The 20,372-nt window shown below is 37.0% G+C and overlaps 1 protein-coding gene across 1 annotated transcript in view; it reads right to left on the bottom strand.

The window, feature by feature from the left end:
- Nucleotides 1-20,372, bottom strand: part of GABRG3 (gamma-aminobutyric acid type A receptor subunit gamma3) — a 300,729-nt gene that overhangs the window by 125,830 nt on the left and 154,527 nt on the right. The window contains exon 5 of the mRNA XM_059839444.1: nucleotides 19,004-19,086. Within this exon, the coding sequence (XP_059695427.1) occupies nucleotides 19,004-19,086 (83 nt within the window). The remainder of the gene's footprint in view (nucleotides 1-19,003; nucleotides 19,087-20,372) is intronic.

Below are 20,372 nucleotides of genomic sequence, written 5' to 3' on the forward strand. Positions count from 1 at the left end.
GCGTGTGCCCAGGTGGCCAAGAAGGCCACTGGTTGACACTGTGGCCAGCAGGACCAGGGTAGTCACCGTCCCCCTGTACTCAGCACTGGTGAGGCCACCCCTCAAATCCAGTCTCCAATTCTGGGCCCCTCACTGCAGCAAAGACACTGAGGTGCTGTCCAGAGAAGGGCAATGGAGCTGTGCAAGAGTCTGGAGGCCAGCTCTCATGGGGAGCAGCTGAGGGCTGTTTAGCCTGGAAATAAGTAGGCTTACTTCTCTCTACGGCTGCCTGAAAGGAGGCGGTAGCCAGGGAGGGGGTGGTCTCTTTTCCTGAGTAACAAACTACAAGACAAGAGGAAATCATCTAAAGTTGTGCCAGTGATGGCTGCAACGAGGAAGGTTGTCTAATATCCTAACTGGATATTAAGAAAATTTCTTCACTGAAAGGGTTGTTAAGCACTGGACCAGGCTGCTCAGGGAAGTGGTTGAGTCACCATCCCTGGAGGTATGTAAAAGACATGCAGATGTGGCACTTGGGGACATGGCTTAGTGATGGACTTGGCACTGCTGGGTAAAAGGTTGGACTTGATCTTATCCAGATGTCTTTTCCAACCTGAATGAGTCTATGATTCTATGAATACTATGTTAGAAGTCTGAGCATTCTCTTTCTAAAATCAATTCAGACACACAAAATGATGCGGAAAATTCCCCAGAAAAAAACCCCAAAAACATTTAAAACCCCACAAAAACCAATTCAAAAACCTACCAAAAAGAGAAAAAAAAAAAGAAGTGAAAGATAACTACACCCTAGAGAAAAACCTATGAAATACATCCAAGAATTTCATTATAGGGAAGACGAGTAATAGCTGTAGAGCACTTTAAGCCTATATTTAACATACACACAGGCAGCATCAACTCTCTGGTACCCACCTCATCACAGAAAAGCACCATATTCATAATGGAAAGACAGTCAGTTCTTCCTCCATGGTAGCAGGTGTTAATTATTATGGAGATTGATGATGCTTCTATGCTTCCCAGATTTGCTTGTTACACTGATTTTGATTTTTGTGGGCAGAACATTTCACCTGTGGCAAGGATCAAGTCCATAGGGAAACAGAGAAGGGAGGGCATAGCCAGAAGCATTCAGGCAGCAGCCTGAAAGTAATACATGGTAATACCAAACTGACCACAGGATAACTTAGAAAACAAAGAGTAAGCAGATGCAAAGAAGAAAAAAACCAAGAGCAAGAGATGACAGTAAATGTATGACAGAAGACCCATGGAAAGTGAGAACAAAGGAAAAACTGGTGTTGTTGTCATCCTAATGAGAACACAATAATGAGATCTTGAGGGAGAGTCTACATTCCCCAGGAAAAGAACAGGGAAAAATTTTCCCCCAGTCTTTTTGACGGGCACCAATTTTTGTGAGTTTATCTTCTTTATTTTTCTCCCAAAATCTCCTGTCCTTTTTGTTTTGTCAGCAATTTTACAGCTTGTACAACTTTATAGATTTTTTTTCTCAGCAAAGAGGAAAAAATGTGTTAAGCAGAATCTTCTCTAAACTACAAGCAAAGACTTCTGTGAATCTTGACATACTGTACTTACAAAACACCAGGTATTTCTCTCAATTTCTCTTTCAATGCTATCATTATTGAACTTGTGAACAACTGATTTTTTTTTTATAGCAATAACAGAATAAATTTTGAAGATTGTCCTTCCTGATTCCCTCCTTTACTCTCGTTTGGTTAATGAGGTGGAAGATAACACAACTGATAAGGACTGAATAGCTGAATGAATTTGTTGAATAGAGATAGGGAATCTAATTTCAATACAAAGAATAAAAATAATAGTTGACGTAACCTTTTGATATACATTATTCATGCTAGCCAAGAAGAAATAAAAAAGCAATTTCTAGTTTTCAAATCCTCCTTTGAATACTGTGTTCTTTCATGGGAACTATTTGATTTGCAAATGAATGTAAATCTAGATAGCAAGATTACATTTACTCTTGCTACTTTCATAAAAAATCCCACTTCTTGCATTGCCCACTTTGTGTTTCACTATTAGTACTCGTCAAATATTTCATTCATATGCTGACATTTTAAAATAACTTTGCTTGATTTTAGTTTGCTAATAAATGCCTTCTTTACCAAATTCAGAGATTTATGACTTCTTTCCCATGCTGATTTATGACTTCTTTCCCAAATTATTTCATCTCTGTGTCCCCATTAACACATGGTATCTTCCACTGACAATTCCTCAGCTATAGAAAGTTATCCAAGATGTCCAGGTCCTTTTTGTTTGCAAAGCTGCTTTCTAGGCAGTCAACCCCCAGCAATTAGCCCCCTGTTAAAAGTGTTTATTCCAACCCAGGTAAAGAATTTTGCTTTTCATTGCATTAAACTTCTTTTAAGGTTCCTGTTATCCCATTTCTACCACTGTATAAAATCCATTTGTTTTTAGTTTCCTGGTAGAGATACAGCCTCAGTGCTTTGGAGGAACATGTGCTTTGTACTGATTTTGGCACCAATTTATACGATATTCTACCCTGACACTACACAAATATTTTGACTCAAAGCCAGACCCCCAGATTTATTTCAGAGATTTAAATATTAAATGATGAATTTAAAAATGTAATTTCTTAACATTAGGAATTGTTTGATATTCGACATCACACACACAAAGGCAAAACTGGGAGAAATCTAGTCTTGGGCAACACAGAAGAAAAACAGTAATTGGGTAAGATGTTTTTCACCCAGTGAAAAAGAAAATTACCTTTCCTAACAATTAGAAAACCCAGTACATTAGGGGAATAGAAATACCAAAGCCAGTGACTGAAAGAATACCATGCTTTTCTGTTACTATCTGGAAACTTCAATCATATGCTGTGTAAAACCGCTCCTGGTGGAGCTGCTATTTCACATAAAAACCCAGCTCCTGGAATCAAGAATATGGATGTTCCCAGGTTGCCATTTTAAAGTTAAATTTGCAAGTCTCACAGTTGCAGGAAGAGAACTGAAAATAACACCGTGATTACAGAAGTTCTATGGAATATCCCTTCTCATCTGATAGGTACCTGGCACAATTACATTTGGTGTTGGCAGCTTACATTAAACAAATCAGTCAATGCTTAAGCCATCAAGAGGACAGGTGCTAGGGCTTTGGTGACAATCCTATATGGATACATTGATCAGCCAGTTTGGCATACAAAGAATTTTAGCAGATGTCCCATGCCATACATCTAAAAAGATATCCACAGCACTAAACTTATTAAGATTCTCCTCTATGCCATCACAGCATGTGAATTTTATGCGCCTACAACCCCTGATTTTGGGGTTGCTTTTAACACAACATGACACCTCCTCCACCCTAATAACTTGAGGTCTTTCTGGCATTGAACTGTTATTGCACAGACTCTGTAAATTTCTTACAGCAGTGAAGTGTAACAGATGTCCAAACTAACACACTGACACATAAACACAGAAAAGACATTAGATATTTATTTACTTTTACATTTACCCTGGCCATACTAAACCTGGTACAAGGCTAAACGTCTATGTTTTAGTGGGTTTGATTTACTTTCATTTTATAAGATCACATAATTCACAATAGTGAATGAAAGAACAGGCAATATTTTAAAGAGTAGGGAAAAAAAACCCTAAAAGTGAAAACAAACTCTGATCTAGGTCAAAATCTACTCTGGGTCTATCCCCATCTCCATAGTTCATCATTTATATGAGGAAAATAATTTCAACTGTTGAATTTCTAGCTTTGTATTAAAAAAAAAAAAATGCTATCCCAAACTCACTTGAAATGGATTTTTCAGTAAAAATTTAAGTCAAGTAATTGTGAAAAAAAACTCTCTTGATCAAGACAGTTCAGCAATATTCACTTCATATGTTACTATTCTAGAAATCTGGTTGTGATAAATATATATAACACTAATAGTCATATAAAGTAGTTCTTCCAATTTTAAACTTCTTCCTAGTTGCAAAATTTCTGTAAGTTTGATACTGAATATCTTAAAAACCTCCAGGGCTTTACAGAAAAGTAATATCCCATAGACAGAATGGCTTAACAAAAAGGCCTTGAAATTACTGACACTTCAATGAGGTACAAAAGTATTTTAGGTTACTTAACAAAGGTCTCTTCAGTATCCCAAGACCTTATCTAGTTGGAAAAGTAATCTCAACCTGAGTTAAGAGGTGAGAAGAAATAGAATAAATAAATAAAAATAAATTTAATATGTTTTCAAAGAACATGCATAAGTCTCCTCAAGAGATTTACCTGTAATTATGAATTTTCTATTAAGTTCTGACTATTACAGGTATTAGCTTTTCCTATGGTTTCAAAAGTGGTTTGTGCCTAAACTTCAGTTTAACAGTTAATGCTGTTAAACTGAAGTTTATATTAGAATGATGATGCAAATTTGAATTGCAGTCTGTCATTCAAGTATTTGTGTGATGATTACTTTCCAGAATGTCAAAAGGTTTCATTCTGACCATCACTGAGAAGAGTGTACATCTCTCTGAGCAATATTTCAGTCTCACATTCAGTTATTACAGTTGTCCAGAAATTCTACAGAGATAAAACCCCTAGAGAGAAATTTCTGCCATGCCCTGCCTCTCTTTATTGAAGGAACACTATGAAAATACATTTTACAGTATTTCAGCTCTTCTGGTCCAATTTCTGATTAAAGTGGGAAAAAAAAAAAAAAAAAAAACAAACAAACCAAAAGTATATGATAAGAAAACCACTGGAGAGAAAAAATACTGTGAGTTTTTTAGGGAAAACTGGCCAGCAAAGCACAGACATTTCATATCATTACCGAATTATTGAAACTGATGTTTATGAAAAGAATTTAGAAAAAAAAATTCACATAAAGTTTTTAAATTGTGTGATAGGTATGTATATGGCACTATTTAATGTCTTTGTATGCTTGAATCTTGAACAATAAAATAACTACATATTTTCCTTCTCTGTTTATTTTTTGGTTTTGGTCTAGCTTCTATTCCAGCTCTCTATGTTCTCAGTACTTCCTAAATGCAAGTTTCCTGTGGATAACCTGAAATTAAGTCATAGTTCTTGATTTTTCTCTCTGGGTGCTCTACCTTGTATCACTGTTTTTTTGGATCTGTCTTTTCAAACATAGAAATTACTGTCTATTTTTCTCCTCTGTCAACATCTGCAACACAAAAAGATTTTCTACTCCTTAAATAATTTTATTTTTTTTTCCCAGGCTTCTTCTCTCAGCATTTTGATTCTGCCTCCTTAATAGCATATAATTGTCTAGCTGAATGTCACTTGACACTTATCGCTCGTATATGTAGAGGACACCCTGATCTTCCAAGCAAGATATATTCTCTAGGTGTTATACTTATGGCTTTACAGGTGAACCTCAGCCTCTCAAATCCTTTCTGCTCTTTGACAAAGAATGAAGAAGCTGGAAAGAAAATTTGGTCTTGCCAGATGGAGAAGGACCACAGCCAGACAATATGGGACTGCAAAGAAAAATTGTGTCAGTGGAGAACGAAAATATTCATGGGTTGAGGAATACCCTAGGATGAAGTGAAAAAAGGATGGAGAGAGAGAAAAAGATAAAATGAGAAAAAAATTAATGGGGGTGAGGGAGGGGAGGAAAAAGTAGAAGAAAAAAGGTAGAAAGGAAAAAAGGAAAAGATTATAGAAGGCAAGATAGACATAGGATTTTTCTGGAGAAAGCTGCAAAAATAGGAGAGGATTCTGAGGGGACAGAGAAAAGGTGTAACAGATCTTATGTGTGACCTGTGACAAAAACCAGAAGTACTGTCTAATTTCAGCAGAGCAGAATGAGCTGCCACAGCATCAGAGCCCTTGTGTATTGTGGTGAACGCCAGCGGCCAACAGGTGGAAGAATTACCTATCACAGGAACATGTGATACAGGGATCCTGCATGTCAAGGACCTGAAAATCAGTTCCTGCACAGTGAGGAGACCTCTAGGGGAATAAAAAGATAAATTCTGTATCCTGGTTGGCTTTTGAACATATTGCCTGTTTGTTTTAGTTTTTGGAAGAATCCCAAAATATTGATCGACTTAAGTTTACCTTATTTGCATACAATATACCAATGATTACTGGTGGCAACCACCATTGTACAATAAAAAAATACAGAAAAAATATTACCATTTCTAACTGGATAGATATTCAGCCATTAAAAATATATATATCTATATAAATAGGAAGTGGCAACAATTTTCAAGTCTTTCCCAACTCTTCCCTGCTTTCTGGGAGTTCCTTTAGAAAGCCAACATTGAATTGATTGTCTTAAAATGTTTTAAGTGAAAGATGGTTTTCCCAAGTAGATATTTATACTTCTGAATGTGAATGAATTGTTCTATGAAGAATAATGTATATTTTAATATAAAAATGGTTTTGAAGGAGAAAAAGATGTTATGATAGAATCCGTCAGGTTGGAAGGGATTCCAGGATGTCTCTAGTTCAACCTCCTGATAAAATTAAGGTTCAAATTAATTCACACCAGGTGTCTCAGGGCTTTCTCCAGCTGCATCTCAAAAAACATTCAAGGACAAAGATTTCACAATGTCTCTAGAAAACTTTCTCCAATACTTTATTGTTCTTGGTGATTTTTTGTTTCCATCTATCAGGTCAGAACCTCCTCCAGTTCAGGTAAGGACCATTGCCACATTAATTCATGATGCACTTCAGTACAATACCTGCACATTAAAGACTACAAACATGCACTGGCCATTTATGTGCTTTGCTTTGGCAAACACAGTTATGTAAGATACTGGAGGGAAGACACCCTTTGGTGGCTGTGACAAATCATAGTGAACATAACTGTAGATATAAGTGAGACTGTTATTCTAGAATCACAATAACACCTCAGTTTTCCTGCTGAAATTCCCTTACAAATAGTGACCAGTCCCAGCAGGCTGATTTTGAAATCTGGTAGTACCACAGACCAAGATTTTTAAATGTCAGTTCTGCTACGCCTTTACATAAGAAATATTGCTGTATTTTGCACATAAATCAATAGAAACAGGCAGTACAAATCTCCCAGACAACTTTGAGATCTGCAAGCTGCTGGGAACAGCCTTTTATCTTTCTTTCTGGAGTCTCCTGTTGGTTAGAAAAGAAAAGCTTGAAAGATTTCAAGTATGGACTTTGGAGGAAGGTGTTGGGGACAAAAAGAAGGAAAGAAAATACAATGTTGTAAACCACTTGGATATTTCAGTTTTCTTTTAATCATAAGAGATATTTATCCAAGAGTTTGTGGTTGTCTTCTCTGACTGCCAGAGGCAAGCAGTGTTGTCTTACTGAAATACTGATTTTCAGAAAACTGCTGTGAACAAACACATCATTAAGACCTCAAAGTTCCCTTGTGCTGAAAGTCATCACTTGCAGACAAACTTTTCCATGCTCATTTGGTCTAGCAGCTTCATTTGAAATCAATCAATACAGGAATAAAATACCTGTAAGGTAGAAACATGCATTTCCTGCTGCTTTTTCTTCCTTTTAACTTAGAAAGACCAACTTTACAAAACATCAACAATAGTGAGTACCCTAAAGGGTTACAGTTTTTTTTCCTAAGGTGATATTTTTGTCCCCTTTCATAATACATAGATACTACTGTAATTGCAAAACAGCTACTATTCCTTTGGGTATACATTTTGAATTAAAATAAGCATATTGATTGCATCTTCTGCAGTGAAGAAATCAGACAGACAGAAAAAATTAAAAAACTGTAAAATAGCTGCTCCTTGACCAGGCCACTTACAAACAAAATGAAAAAAAATATATTGAGAATCTTTCCATTGTTCTTTTAAGGTGAGATTTGAAACTAAGCATCACATATTTAGGATTCAGGTGCTTCAGGTTGTGATACGGTAGATATGTCCTTCTGTTGATGACCAAAACATGGCAAAGTTAAAATGTATGTTCCTCAAAAAATTCACAGGAATAATCTCCTCTAATATAAAATAAAAATAATTCCTTGAAATTTCTTCATGAGCTCTGACATTCAACCTTCTTCAGTTCAAATGCCATGAGATATGCAGATTATTCCACTGCAACCCTGAAGACAATATTTTTAAAGCACAGTTATAGGAAATGTACACTCAAATGTCAAATCAGTTAACATAGGTAAAGGGAAGACTTATAAGCATAGGAGCACTGGAGTACCTCAAGGCCCTAACTAAATATTGACAGATATTCCATTGAGAAAAGTTAAAGGCCAGACTGTTTGTCCATTTTAGAGGATTCACAGCTGGATTTGCTCTTTTCTTCTCTTCATCCTGTTCGACATGGCTTCAAGCATATTGCTTGTCACTTTATTAGCTGAGAACATGCAAGTAAAGAAAAGATTAAAAATTTTTAAATGTATTTTTTCACATCTTTTCTCATTCTACTAGTTGTATCTGTGAGTATGTGTAGAAGGATGGATGTTTGCGAGAGAAAGAGAAGAACACAGATTCTTTTTTGTAGGTTTGTTCTTGTTATACTCATGTTGATTGTTTTCTTATCAATGACAAAAGTAGAGCAGAAGATGGTGAGATCAGCATGTATCTTTTTGTCCAATATGTCCACCTAAAAATTTAGTATTAGCCTTTCACACACATTATTTGATTCTCTTCTAGTCAAAGAACAGTTTCAATTAGGAATTTAGATAGCTTTAATATATCCTGGGTATGGTATAGAATACCTTGATCTAGGGACGAAGTCTAGGAACCTCATTCATTGTTTTGTTGCAAAAGAGGCCCAAGGCAAGCATGGAACAGCTCTGACGTGTTTTTCTAGTAAACTGTGTTGCTGAGAATGAAAAAAGAAAGATATTGATGAAGGACCTAAATACTGTGAACTGCAATTCATTACACTTCCTGATAATCAGATTTGGTTTAATAAAAGTCTTGTTTTTTCACTGATGGTTGTTTTCTAGAGAAGAAACACTGAAGTCAAATGAGGTTCCCAGAGTTAAAAAAAAGGCATTAACTGGGACCTTCCATGTCCTGATGCAGTCAGGGCTGGCCAAGCAGAAGAGACAGGTACAACTGGCTTCCCAGTGCTTATCAAGAGACATCAATGCAAGTAGAGCAAAAGCAACAGACTACACAAAACAAATAATCTGATTAAGGTGACCCAGCACCTGATGGAGCTGGGAGAACTTCTGAGCTCCTAGATTCTCCTACCCCATCTCCTACCACATAAAGTCACACAGCAAAGCAAGACCTTTGGCTTTCCTGTGATAAAAGCTCAGGTAGAAAGAGCTAGAAAGGAAACTCAGTGTCCCCTGCACAAGCTGTTGATTTGGCAAATCACCTCAGAACAGAGTGAACTTTTTCTTCAATTTACATGCCTCTCTATATTTACTTTGTTAAAACTGATGGAAAGATTTTATGGAAAAATCAGCTCTTCCTGAGTTTTAATAGATTAGCAGCAAAATTGCCAGAAGTCATATTATAAAAAATTAGGGAAAAATAAATTACTTTTTAATATGCATGGCTAACCCAAATTTAAATCATAACATAATTTCCATTCCACAAAAATAATCTATTTAGATACATAAAATTGCAGGGTTTCTTAAGGTACCAACTAAAAATCTACATCCTATGAGAGAACATAAAAATACTTATTTAAAAACTGATTTAAATTTGATGTCTTGATGTGTGTTCCCACTTTCCCCCCTTAAAACTTATCACTTGTTTGTTTGTCTGTCTGAGGGGCTGTGTGATAGGAAAAGGCATAATCCCATCATACATTGTTTTGGCAGAAAAATATGCTACCCAACTATTAAAAAGGATTAAAATGTTATTATCTGTCATACAGCATGTCCTTTACACAAAGTTAATCCTTTTTAAGGAGGCTGACCTACACTTCATAGCAAGGGATGCAGCCAGCCAAACTTCAGCAACGTTCCTCTTAGAGGAACAGATGAGCAGGGCATTTCCCTGATGGTGCTCTAGCTCTGTGAGGAAAACAACATTCAAAGCTGCATGACTGCCTCACTCTCCTTTCCTAGCTCCATCAGCACTTAGGACATGCTTTTGCTTTTCCATTAATTTTTCAGTACTGGAAGCAAGAAAAGGATGGGGCTTTTTATTTTAGGTTTCCAGGCTGCCTTGTTTTTTCCAGACGGTGTTAAAAGTAAATAAAATTGACAAGACAAGGCTAATGAGTCAAGGACTTGATGTTTTCATCTTATATTTTGAGTCTGTTACAAGTAAACCTTTAATGGCTTCTACTAACTCCATTATCATCTCTCAGCCAAGCCTGGCAAAAGTAACAAGCATTGGCTGGGCTCTAGCCAAGATGAGTTTAATTTGAGAGTCAATATTCACTGGTTTTGTTACACGTCTGTGGAGTACTGCAGGTGTTCTGGCTGACCTTGGCAGCTCTGGTCCCTCTTCATTCTCCTTTTCTTCTCAATTACTTGGTATTTGTTCTGGATCTGACACTGGTTTGTTACTTTTTGGTTCTCAAAATCCCAAAAGGTTTCTTTATACTTCGAAGAAATTCTGCAGCAATTCTTCATTTCTTATAAGAAGACCAGTAAGTTCAAACATACAGTTCTCATGGTTTGGAGATGCATTACTGTAATTTTTAATGTGGCCACTGAGGCAACTATGGAAGATAATAAAACAATCTTTTTTTTTTTTCTGATCCATTCTTTAAAACCATTAAAGCAATTAGAAAACGACATGCTCTTTGTTCCTTTAAAAATATGAAATGTATTGTACTAGAGATCTAAAATAGCTGGAACCTTCTGGATTCAATCAAACTTGTCTTCTGCCTTTGGAAATGTACAAATTAGAGTAGGAGAAAGGATATACTGCAACTTTTATGTTGCTCAGCAGGGGCTATCTGGACTTGTAATTTCATATTTTATGTAATATTTTATGAGGTACATTTCAATTACATTAAGGGAGGCTACGAGGAATAAAAGCAGTTAATTATACCAGCATTTGCAGCACTCCAAAGAAAGGAATACAAATAAGCTATGTTGTAACATCTGTGCACACACAGTGAAGCATGAATTGTGGAAGGTGTCTTTGGAAATTTCTTCAAGAATTAAGATAATTATGAAAGACCCTTGCCTGACTTTTTATATCTGGGAATCAAGAATTCTTGCAAATCTATGGAAAGCTCCCTTAGACATCAGATCTGTCAGATCTGTCCCTGAGGGCAGTATCCCAGGGATTTCTACTGGTTCACAAGGTTCCCCTTATTGCCTTGGTCTCTAAATCTTACCCATAAGCTGTTGACCAAGTCAAGGCCATTCTTCAGAGACATTCTGTCCATTCCTTGGTGTGGCTGGGGACCCTTTCATCACCCTCCTGCCCTGTCCCTGCTGGAGAGCCTGTAGCCACTCAAAGTCATCAATGGCTGCAGGCTGGTACAACATGGCTACATTTTCCAGTCATATAATTGTTACAGTGTGTCAAAATCATCGTTCCTTATGTCAAAAAACATGTTGCAAAAGACTGACTGTCTCCTCCTGGTGCTCTAAATATGACAAACACGAGCTCTGTATGTAAGATTTTACAAGTGCAGGGCTGCCAGGACTTCACAGCTTATGGACCAGCCCCTCCCTAATGAGCAGATTAATCTGAAAACCAATTATCAAAGACCTAAATAAGCAACTACCAATAATAGAAACACGTAGTTCATAATAGGTGTTATATTACATTTGAGGGTTAAAACTATTTTCTTTCTGCCAATGGTGCATTTTTCAGGCTGTCAAATGTCTGGTTAAAAGAAAGATAAAAAGAACAGACTCACACTGGCACATGATGAGATGCTTAAAAGGGGTTTTAGCTCCAAATACACACTGAATATCTTAAGATCTGTGATGAAATCATGGGAACTAACAATGACTATCACATTGCAGAGACTCCAGGGCCTGTTGCTGATACATTCAGCTTTCAGATATGCAATCAGCCACGTCTTGCTTCAGCACTTTCTCTTATTTTCTACTGACACCACAAGCACAACTCAGCTACATATATTCTTGCCAAAAAATAACTGGCTCTCAGGCAGGTATTTTCTTTTCTAAAATTTTTTGAGGCTGATTTTTTTTTTTTAATTTTTCTAATAGAAAATATAGAAAAATAAGACTGGTTGCTTTAAAAGGCTAGACTGCACCTGGGAATTTTAAAACTTCAAGTCTCCTTGTATAAACGTAAGTAAGAGCTGGGGGGGTCCTATCCATGAAATACAATCACCTATATTAAATTTCATATCCAGGAATAACAGCACTTTTTTTGCTCTGAAGCAGGTTGCCTAGAGAGTTTGTTTCATAACATGGGCATCCCATCTTCCTCAGACAATTGTGCAGGGGAAATGGAGATACTGAGGATCCTTGGAAGACCGCTGGAAAACTGGGGCAGATGCCAGGTTCCTGGAATAGCCTGCCATCAATTCAGAGAGTCTCTGGAAGACTGTGCTGGCCCCAAGATATCATGAGTTAAGCATTTTAGGCTTCACTAATTAGCACTTACTGTAATTTTACTCTAGGGTCTCATTTTCACTGGAAGTAATGGCAGCTGCTCCCTCTCCAGAGGAGCCTTCAATCTTGTGGAGAAAAATTTCACTATAAAAAGAGAGAGACATTTGGTCTGCTACCAGTACAAAATCTTAGCTCTTTGTGAGGAACTGGAGCATGGAAATGAATTAACATGAATTAACCACGGCCCTCAGTTCTGCCTGATCACTGAGGAGGCAGTGGTCAACCCCTGACCCTGGGGGAGTTTCACTGCTTTTTTTACCAAGAAAATATGATTTATGTACTAGTGGTTATCAGATGCAGCATATATAGTACACTTCCACTACAACATGTTGCATACATTTGGAGCCAGCATTGAACCATATAGCCATAAATGTTTAAAAAGGTGCCACTAATATAACTTGAACAATGAGACAGAATGCTAACAGAAAAAGTCGTGCCAAACTAATACTTACAATTTGGCACAAATCTACCATAAATTTGATGTAGAAAGTATAATTTTAGTACTGAGTGTACTAACATCATGGATGAATTTGAACAGTTTCATAAAAATACGTCATATTTGAGAAATTAGATAAAAGTTAGCAGAACTTGCAATAAAAATTAACTTGCAATAATTACTATGAGTCTTGGCTTGGCTATAAAATAGAGTCATAAAAATCTAAAGATACTTAATGCAGTGTCTCTTATGTATTGAGAAATTTATTAAATCACACAGAAAAAAGTAGTAGTGAATTAGTCAGTAGTGAGTAGTCAAGGAACTGGATAAATATTCCAATATTGATTCCCCAGGAAACAGTACAATACTCCCTAGGAATCTAACTTATGTTAGGTAAAAACAGAAACATCCTCAGGGAATTTTAAGGAAACCTAAGGAGAGTTAAAACTGAGCAGTGCAGTAGCAGAATACATTCAGAAAAGCTATTGGAATGAGGAAATGAAATTGCATAAGATTATCACATATTTTAAACTGACTGTATCCTGGTGTCATTGTAGGCATAGGTACCTCAGGAAAAAAATGCTTAGAAACATTAATGCTCACAGGTTAACAAAGCCAAAGAAGATCCCTACCGAGTCATGTACACCTCACAAATCTTTGGGATGATCAAATTTTCCTTGAAGATTGTCTTGCACACTAGCCAAGCTATTTGAAAAAAAAGTGTCATTTAAGCATTTTAAAAGAGGGGAAATGAAATAAAAATATATGGGAATGCCTGTGTAAGAGAAGAATTAGCAGATGAATAGGAGGAGGGATGTGTCAAAGATATACTTCACATATTATGTTCATTAATTGGCATATATGACAAAAGTCATATGCTAAATACAGAGCTTGGGAGGAAACTTCAAAGGACAAATTTTCCATATATATATTTATTTTTTCTTCTTTATAAGACCTCTCTATATTGACTATTCCCTGAAAAAGTCTTCTGAAGAGAAGGATGGATTCATCTGAATATTTTTACCTTCCTAGAAGAAGAAAAAGTGACAATAGCTAAAATATGCTCATCACAAGAACTGGTTCAAGCATTCCATTGATGACCCATGATCTGCCTCAGCCCACTGCAGAAAGCACAGATGGAAACTGAGATCTGGAATAAAGCTTTTTCTGCACATTACAATTCCTTCCCAGCATCTTTAATGCAACTCTTCTTGAGATATGAACATTAAGTTGTGCTCCTTCTGGCCTGTTCTTCATCAGAAGTAAATTTCTGCCCTCAGACTGTATTAATGACTCTGCTGATGACAAAGGAGATGAAACAAAGCACAGCTCATTCCACAAAACCAGCAATTACTTTTCTAGGCTAGGAGAAACATATTAAAATGGGTGATGACAGCTAGTTGTGTTAGAAATTAATGATACAAGGCTCAAAGTACTGATTGCATATCCATAAGAGGTTACATGTTCAAAGGGGGAGCATTTGATTGAACTGAGTTTATATTTAGAAAAATGGGATCTGTTCCTTTCAAGCACTATGTTAGATTTGGATAAATTTCCTTTAAAAGCATCGCACATTTCCTTACATTTTTTTTCCTGCAATACTTGCTACGCTTTTTTATGTCACTTTAAAATCCCCCCAAAAAACCCCTAACATTTAAAAGGCAAAAAATATTTAAGTCCTGACCAAACAAACTGGACCATCAATAGCTGGAAATCTTGCTCTCTCCTATTTTAAACTAACCAAAGGTAACTGAATTCTTTGTGAACCTTTGTATAAGTATTTTGGTGTTTGCAGTAAGAATGGCGTTCTGGGCAGTGCCACCTTTTCCTGTCTTGCAGCAATCCTCCAATAATGGGCAGCTCAGGACACCAGACCTTCTCACTAGGGAGCAGATCAGTAATTGCCTGCAAAGGGTGCCATAATTCCTGTTGTCTAAGTCAAAGGTGCTTTGAAAAATGAACAACTGTATCTGCAGTTTGATCACAACAGCAGCAAGAAAAATAAACCAGTGAAAACCCATTAATCAATTTGGTCACCTTTTTTTATTTTCTGGCATCTTGCACTGCAGCTCAGTATTACTGCCTCTGGTAAAGCCCCAGGCATGGCCTTACAGATTGTTTCAGACCTCAAGTATGCAGCTAGCACACATTCCCACCACAAACCTCCTTGGACACAATTAAAAAGTTAGTTGACCAGATGCTCAAAACAAGGTGTAAGGGGTTTGTCAGCTTCATTTTGTCATGGCTTTCATGTGCTGTCACCTGAAGGAGTGTCTAGTTAATCTTGAGCACATGTGTGGGGAGAGGAGGTTTCTGCTGGTCTGGGAAAAATGAAGACCTCACAGCTTTGGGTGCAAACATTTTCACATTATTTTACAGCATGCTTAGTCCTCCCAAATTAGGAAGATCCAGAACATTCAACAGTCTCACCAGTGATTGAAAAAGGAAAACTAAAACCATGTAAGCTAGCTAGAAAACAGTCACATGATAACTCTAATGCTGAAGAGTTCTTTCAAGTAGCTTAGCTATACAGCCCCTATTTCCTGCTATTCAATCTGTAATGCTCTTATCCCTCAGAATAAAAAAAAGTAGTGGGTGTTACTACAGAGTGATCTTGTTATGCTTGGTGGCTCCCAATGTACTGTTGTTCTAGTGCTTTGTTCAAACACTTGTGAGTCATTATAATATTTGAACACCCACAGTTCCCTACAGAAGAAGTTTCACAATTAATGTGCTTAACTTTTCACTCCCAGTCTGCCTTATTTTGCTTGTGTCCTATTTATTTCTTCTTGTGTTGGTATCATCCTTCAGACAGAACACCTCCTCTTCCTTCCTGAAGTTTATGTGAATCCTAACTACCTCAATAAACTAAATTTTATGGCAGCATCCTGAGAGTATTTCCAAAATGCTCAAATCAATGCTGAATAGAGATAAGCAAGACAGTTTAATGTGCTATTTGAGTGCCAAAAGAAGCACAGCAGCCTCCCTTGGCTCAGGAGGATAAATTAACCCAAATGAAGAATGACAGTGAAAAAATATTTTTAGGTAGTAGCATATAGCACCTTAAAACCATATGAAGAAAGAATGATCCTATAGAGCAAAATCAATCCAAGACTGCTCCAGTGCAATGAAGTCACAGCATTCTTTCTTCACATTTACAGGGAAATGCACATTCATACCATGCCTTGCTGTAGCTTGTTAGGGAGAAATCCTGCTTGGCACATGTGGTTGATCAAACCAATCTGGTGCATGGAACAGACACAAACAGTGGCACAGCAGCCCTGCATTTTGTTACTGGGATCAACTTCTCACATAAGCAGTGTGCTGAGTGCACATCTACACAAGAACAGCAACTACAGACACACACTGACCACAAGGCCTGATATGCCAGATGAGTCACCTCATCATGTCACTCCACATACAAAACCTGCACAAGTTGAAGAGCTTCAGATTATGTCAATACTGCTTAAGTCCTGTAAAAGAAACTAGAGAGCTCTAGGAACTTTTTCTTGAACAAGATTCTCCACATGAAGGGGTAGGTGTTAACTACTGTTAGCACACTGAGATGGGTCCTCTTTATAAGCCATTGTTTTCTCCTTATTCATCCTGGCAACCAGATGAAGTAGAGCTCAGTATTCCCACTGGGGGAACATCAACTGTCCCCAGAGTAACAACAGGGTTGGGGTGCAAATTAGTCGGCACTAGAGGTACATACTCTAGAAAAAATTTAAGATGACTTTCATATTTCTGAAGTATCAAGGGAAATTTATATAAAAAGTCAGAAATTTCAAATATTAAACTTCATCTGTGTGTAGAGGTGCGTGGAATATTTCCTGAAACTTGTGCTTCTTTGTGCCTGCCTACAGTGGAAACTACAAAGATTTGTCTGTGGGCTGAGGAACAAACAGAAGGGAAGAAGGGGGAAGCAGAGCTGAGCTGTGAATTCTACAAAGGTTATTATTTTATTCAAAGACATACATCTTGGAATCCCTAATCAGCTTGTCCCTTCAGAAACTTGTCATGGAAGGCAGTAATAAAACATTCATGCATTCACTCAGTCATTCACTTCCTGAGTCCCACTGAGTGCTGTCTAGCTAGAGACTGCTGTGAATGTACACAAGACTGAAAATACAAGTGAGTTATGTAACAAACTAATCATACAGGAGATGTCCTGTATGATGGCAATAGCAGCATTAAAACTGTTAAAGAAAAGATAACGTAATTCAGTATGAATTTAAAGAAAAAAACCCTTGTAGTCAACATGACCAAAAAGGTTGACAAAACTATAAAATATTATTTTAACATTCCTCTACAGGATCCGCCATCTGGAAAGAAACTACAAAGAACACACAGAGAAACTGCAACACATTCACATTGTGCTTCATGCAATGTAATCTCCATCTCCACAGACAGCAGCACATGTCTGATGGAAACACATGTACATTCCAAGGTCATCAAAATTAGGAGGAACATTTGCAATAAAAATGTATTTGGAACTCTGCCATGGAGCAGAGCCCGCTGAAGTACCCACTGATATCCTCTCTCTCTCAATAAAAACCATAGAGCATAACTTACTTCCAATTAGCAACTGTCTAGCTATTAGAGAATGAAAGGTTTGAAGTGACTTCCTGTTTATTAGAGTTCACTTTCTTTGGATATTGCTATCACAGGACCACTGAATTTATGTGGTTTAATTAGTATCTCTGGACTTCAACCAAAATTTTAGTAGGTTTCCTTAAATCTCTGAAATTTGATTTTTAACTTCACAAACTTTTCCCAGCTCTTCAACAAAACAACAGCAGATTGCCACAAGAGCAGTTTTATGTAGTAACTAAAGATAGCTGAAGTGCATAGAGTTCAGTGACAAGTGTTCATGAGCAGGAAAGCTCCTTCAGGAGCTATCTGCCTCTTGTTCAGTTGAATATGTATCTATTACACACACCTGAATTAAGCACACAACTGTGTATTTCTGCCCAGATTCACTTATACAAAAACCAAAAATTGGCAACATAGTGGTAGAATTTTAGAGGAAAGGGAGATATTTATATGACATATGTTTAAAAAAAAAATTCCTAGGTAAAAAGAAAAATACATACTGGGTCAGAAAGTCAAATCTGTTTTGTGATTGTGGATCACTGTTTGTATAATATTTATAAACAGAAATATATACCATCACAATAGCATATTTATTATTACAATATTCAATACTGTTATTCTTCTATCACTTTAAAAGGGATTAGGGAGATAATCTTGTTTCTAGATAGACAAAATGATACATTTTCCTTTCACTTTCTGAAGAATACGTATCCTGAGTCTTATTGATTGTCAAGATTAAAATCTATTGTGGAGATCCTTTTAAAAATGTTTTTAAAACCTTTGCATTGTGTGGTTTTGGATTACAAAACTGTGCAGGTACTCCTATGGGCAGACAGCTCTCAAAGTTTTTTAAATGAATCAGAATGAAAATAACTTCTCAGAGTAATATTGGACCCCAGAATTAACTCACCTGACTTTTGTTTTCCATACATTTTCCCATGTATTTGTTTTGTCTCTTAGGAAGGTTTTAAATATGCCAGCAACACTACATACAAAACATCATTGGGACTGCTGGCAAAGCTGAGCAATGAAAGGAAAATGAGATTTACAGTAGCTGCACCATTTACTTTTACTATGAAACAGAGAGGCATTACCAGGCTACGTGCTGTAAACTCAGATGATCAGAGATTGCTGGGCATGTCCCCATGCTGTGCACCTCCACCAGAAAACTGTAGTTTCAATCATTTGCAATGTCAAGTGATTGTATAAATTAACATTGCACAGACTGGCACAAATATCTGCTGAGTTTGTGACTATGGTATCAGCTAAAAAGTCTGATTCTAATAAAAGTAACAGAGTAAACCTGGAGAAGAATTCATGTCATAAGTCCATTGATCAGAAGTGCAAGAGAGGATAACAAAAATTCCTAAATATTTGAGCAAACGTAAACTTCTTATACTGGTTATGGAACAACTGACCAACCTGAGAGAAATCAGAATTAAACTCATGCCCCTGCATACACAGGAATAAGGCATCAAAGAAGCACTTACAGCTGGAGAATATCAGAGGACAAGAGTGTTCATCCATGGGGAAGTTGTGCAGCTGCAGCTGGCACTCAGCATTGATGGTGAGCCTGTGAAGAAACCAAGGATCTGTTACTGTGTGCCAGTACAGGCAACAGCCAGAGCAGGAGGCAGGGTAACCATAAGCATCATGCAAGAATACTTTGATATCCATAAGTAAGGCCTGAAAAGAAAGAACCATATTTGTAGATTGTTCATTAGCTATTTGGGCCTGATACAAAACAACAATAATGATCTTAAATAATTTCAGACACGTCATCAAGACTTTCTGGATCCCAGGAAATCTGTGCAGATGTGTTTCTCTAGACAACTCATCATCGAAGGTTCTGGGATGAAAACAACTTTTCTTTACAAAAATAACAGGAAATACAGCTCATGTTGCACTCAATTCCACAAAATTTGAACTTCAGAGGGAAACTTATAAAAATATTCTCCGTTTGTACTTATAGTGTGAACTTAAAGTTCTTTCAATTTCTTCAGGCTGCCTCCCCCAAACCTAATAAATCTCTATGTGCCATTCTTATCATACAGATGCAACAAACAGATCAGGAGAAACATCTTCATCCCTACTTGAAAGCTGGTTTTACATGACATCACTAAAACAAAGTATCCTACAAACACAGCCAATTTTAAAATTACTAATAAAAATCAATAATCTTCAGTCTAATAGCCTACAAAGCGAATGTACTTACTCAGGGAAATTGAATTAAGTGCTAGTTTATTGTACAATCTTTAAAAAAAAAGCTACATAGATTCATGAAAGAATTAATGCATGTGGGCTATGTGGGTTTTTACTTTTGGAAACTAAATAAAAATATTAAAAACTCTATGGTGAAAGGTTTGTGTCTGAGATACAGGATGGCACAGAGAAAAACTCTGTCTCAGAAAAGGTCACCTGTGAGGGATTTAATTATTGAATTAAATTGCCCTTAAATTATTGCACTGCCACTAGAAGAGGATTTGCAGCGTTGCACCAGGAGGGAATTCACACCCTAAAATTCACGCCCAGGGAAGAAGATGGAGAGGAGTATGGAGTATGACTGCACCTTGTACACTTCCTCCTGTACACATAACACCCATCAACACCTGACAGCACCAGGGCATACACTAGCTACCTCTTCCATGTCACCAATCCTGACACTTAGATCAGATAAATTTGGTTTGAATTGCACAGTGTTTACAATGATCATTCCAACAGCTTTTCCTGTGTAAAAAGGAGGTTGACCTGATGACCAAAAAGGACTCAAAACATCTTTCACAAACTAGAAATGCTCATTCCAATGGGTCAAGTATTAACATACTTTTAACTAGTTTAGACAAATTTTGTAATCCATTT

Source organism: Haemorhous mexicanus, chromosome 2 (assembly GCF_027477595.1).
Source record: "Haemorhous mexicanus isolate bHaeMex1 chromosome 2, bHaeMex1.pri, whole genome shotgun sequence".
NCBI classification, from domain to species: Eukaryota; Metazoa; Chordata; class Aves; order Passeriformes; family Fringillidae; genus Haemorhous; species Haemorhous mexicanus.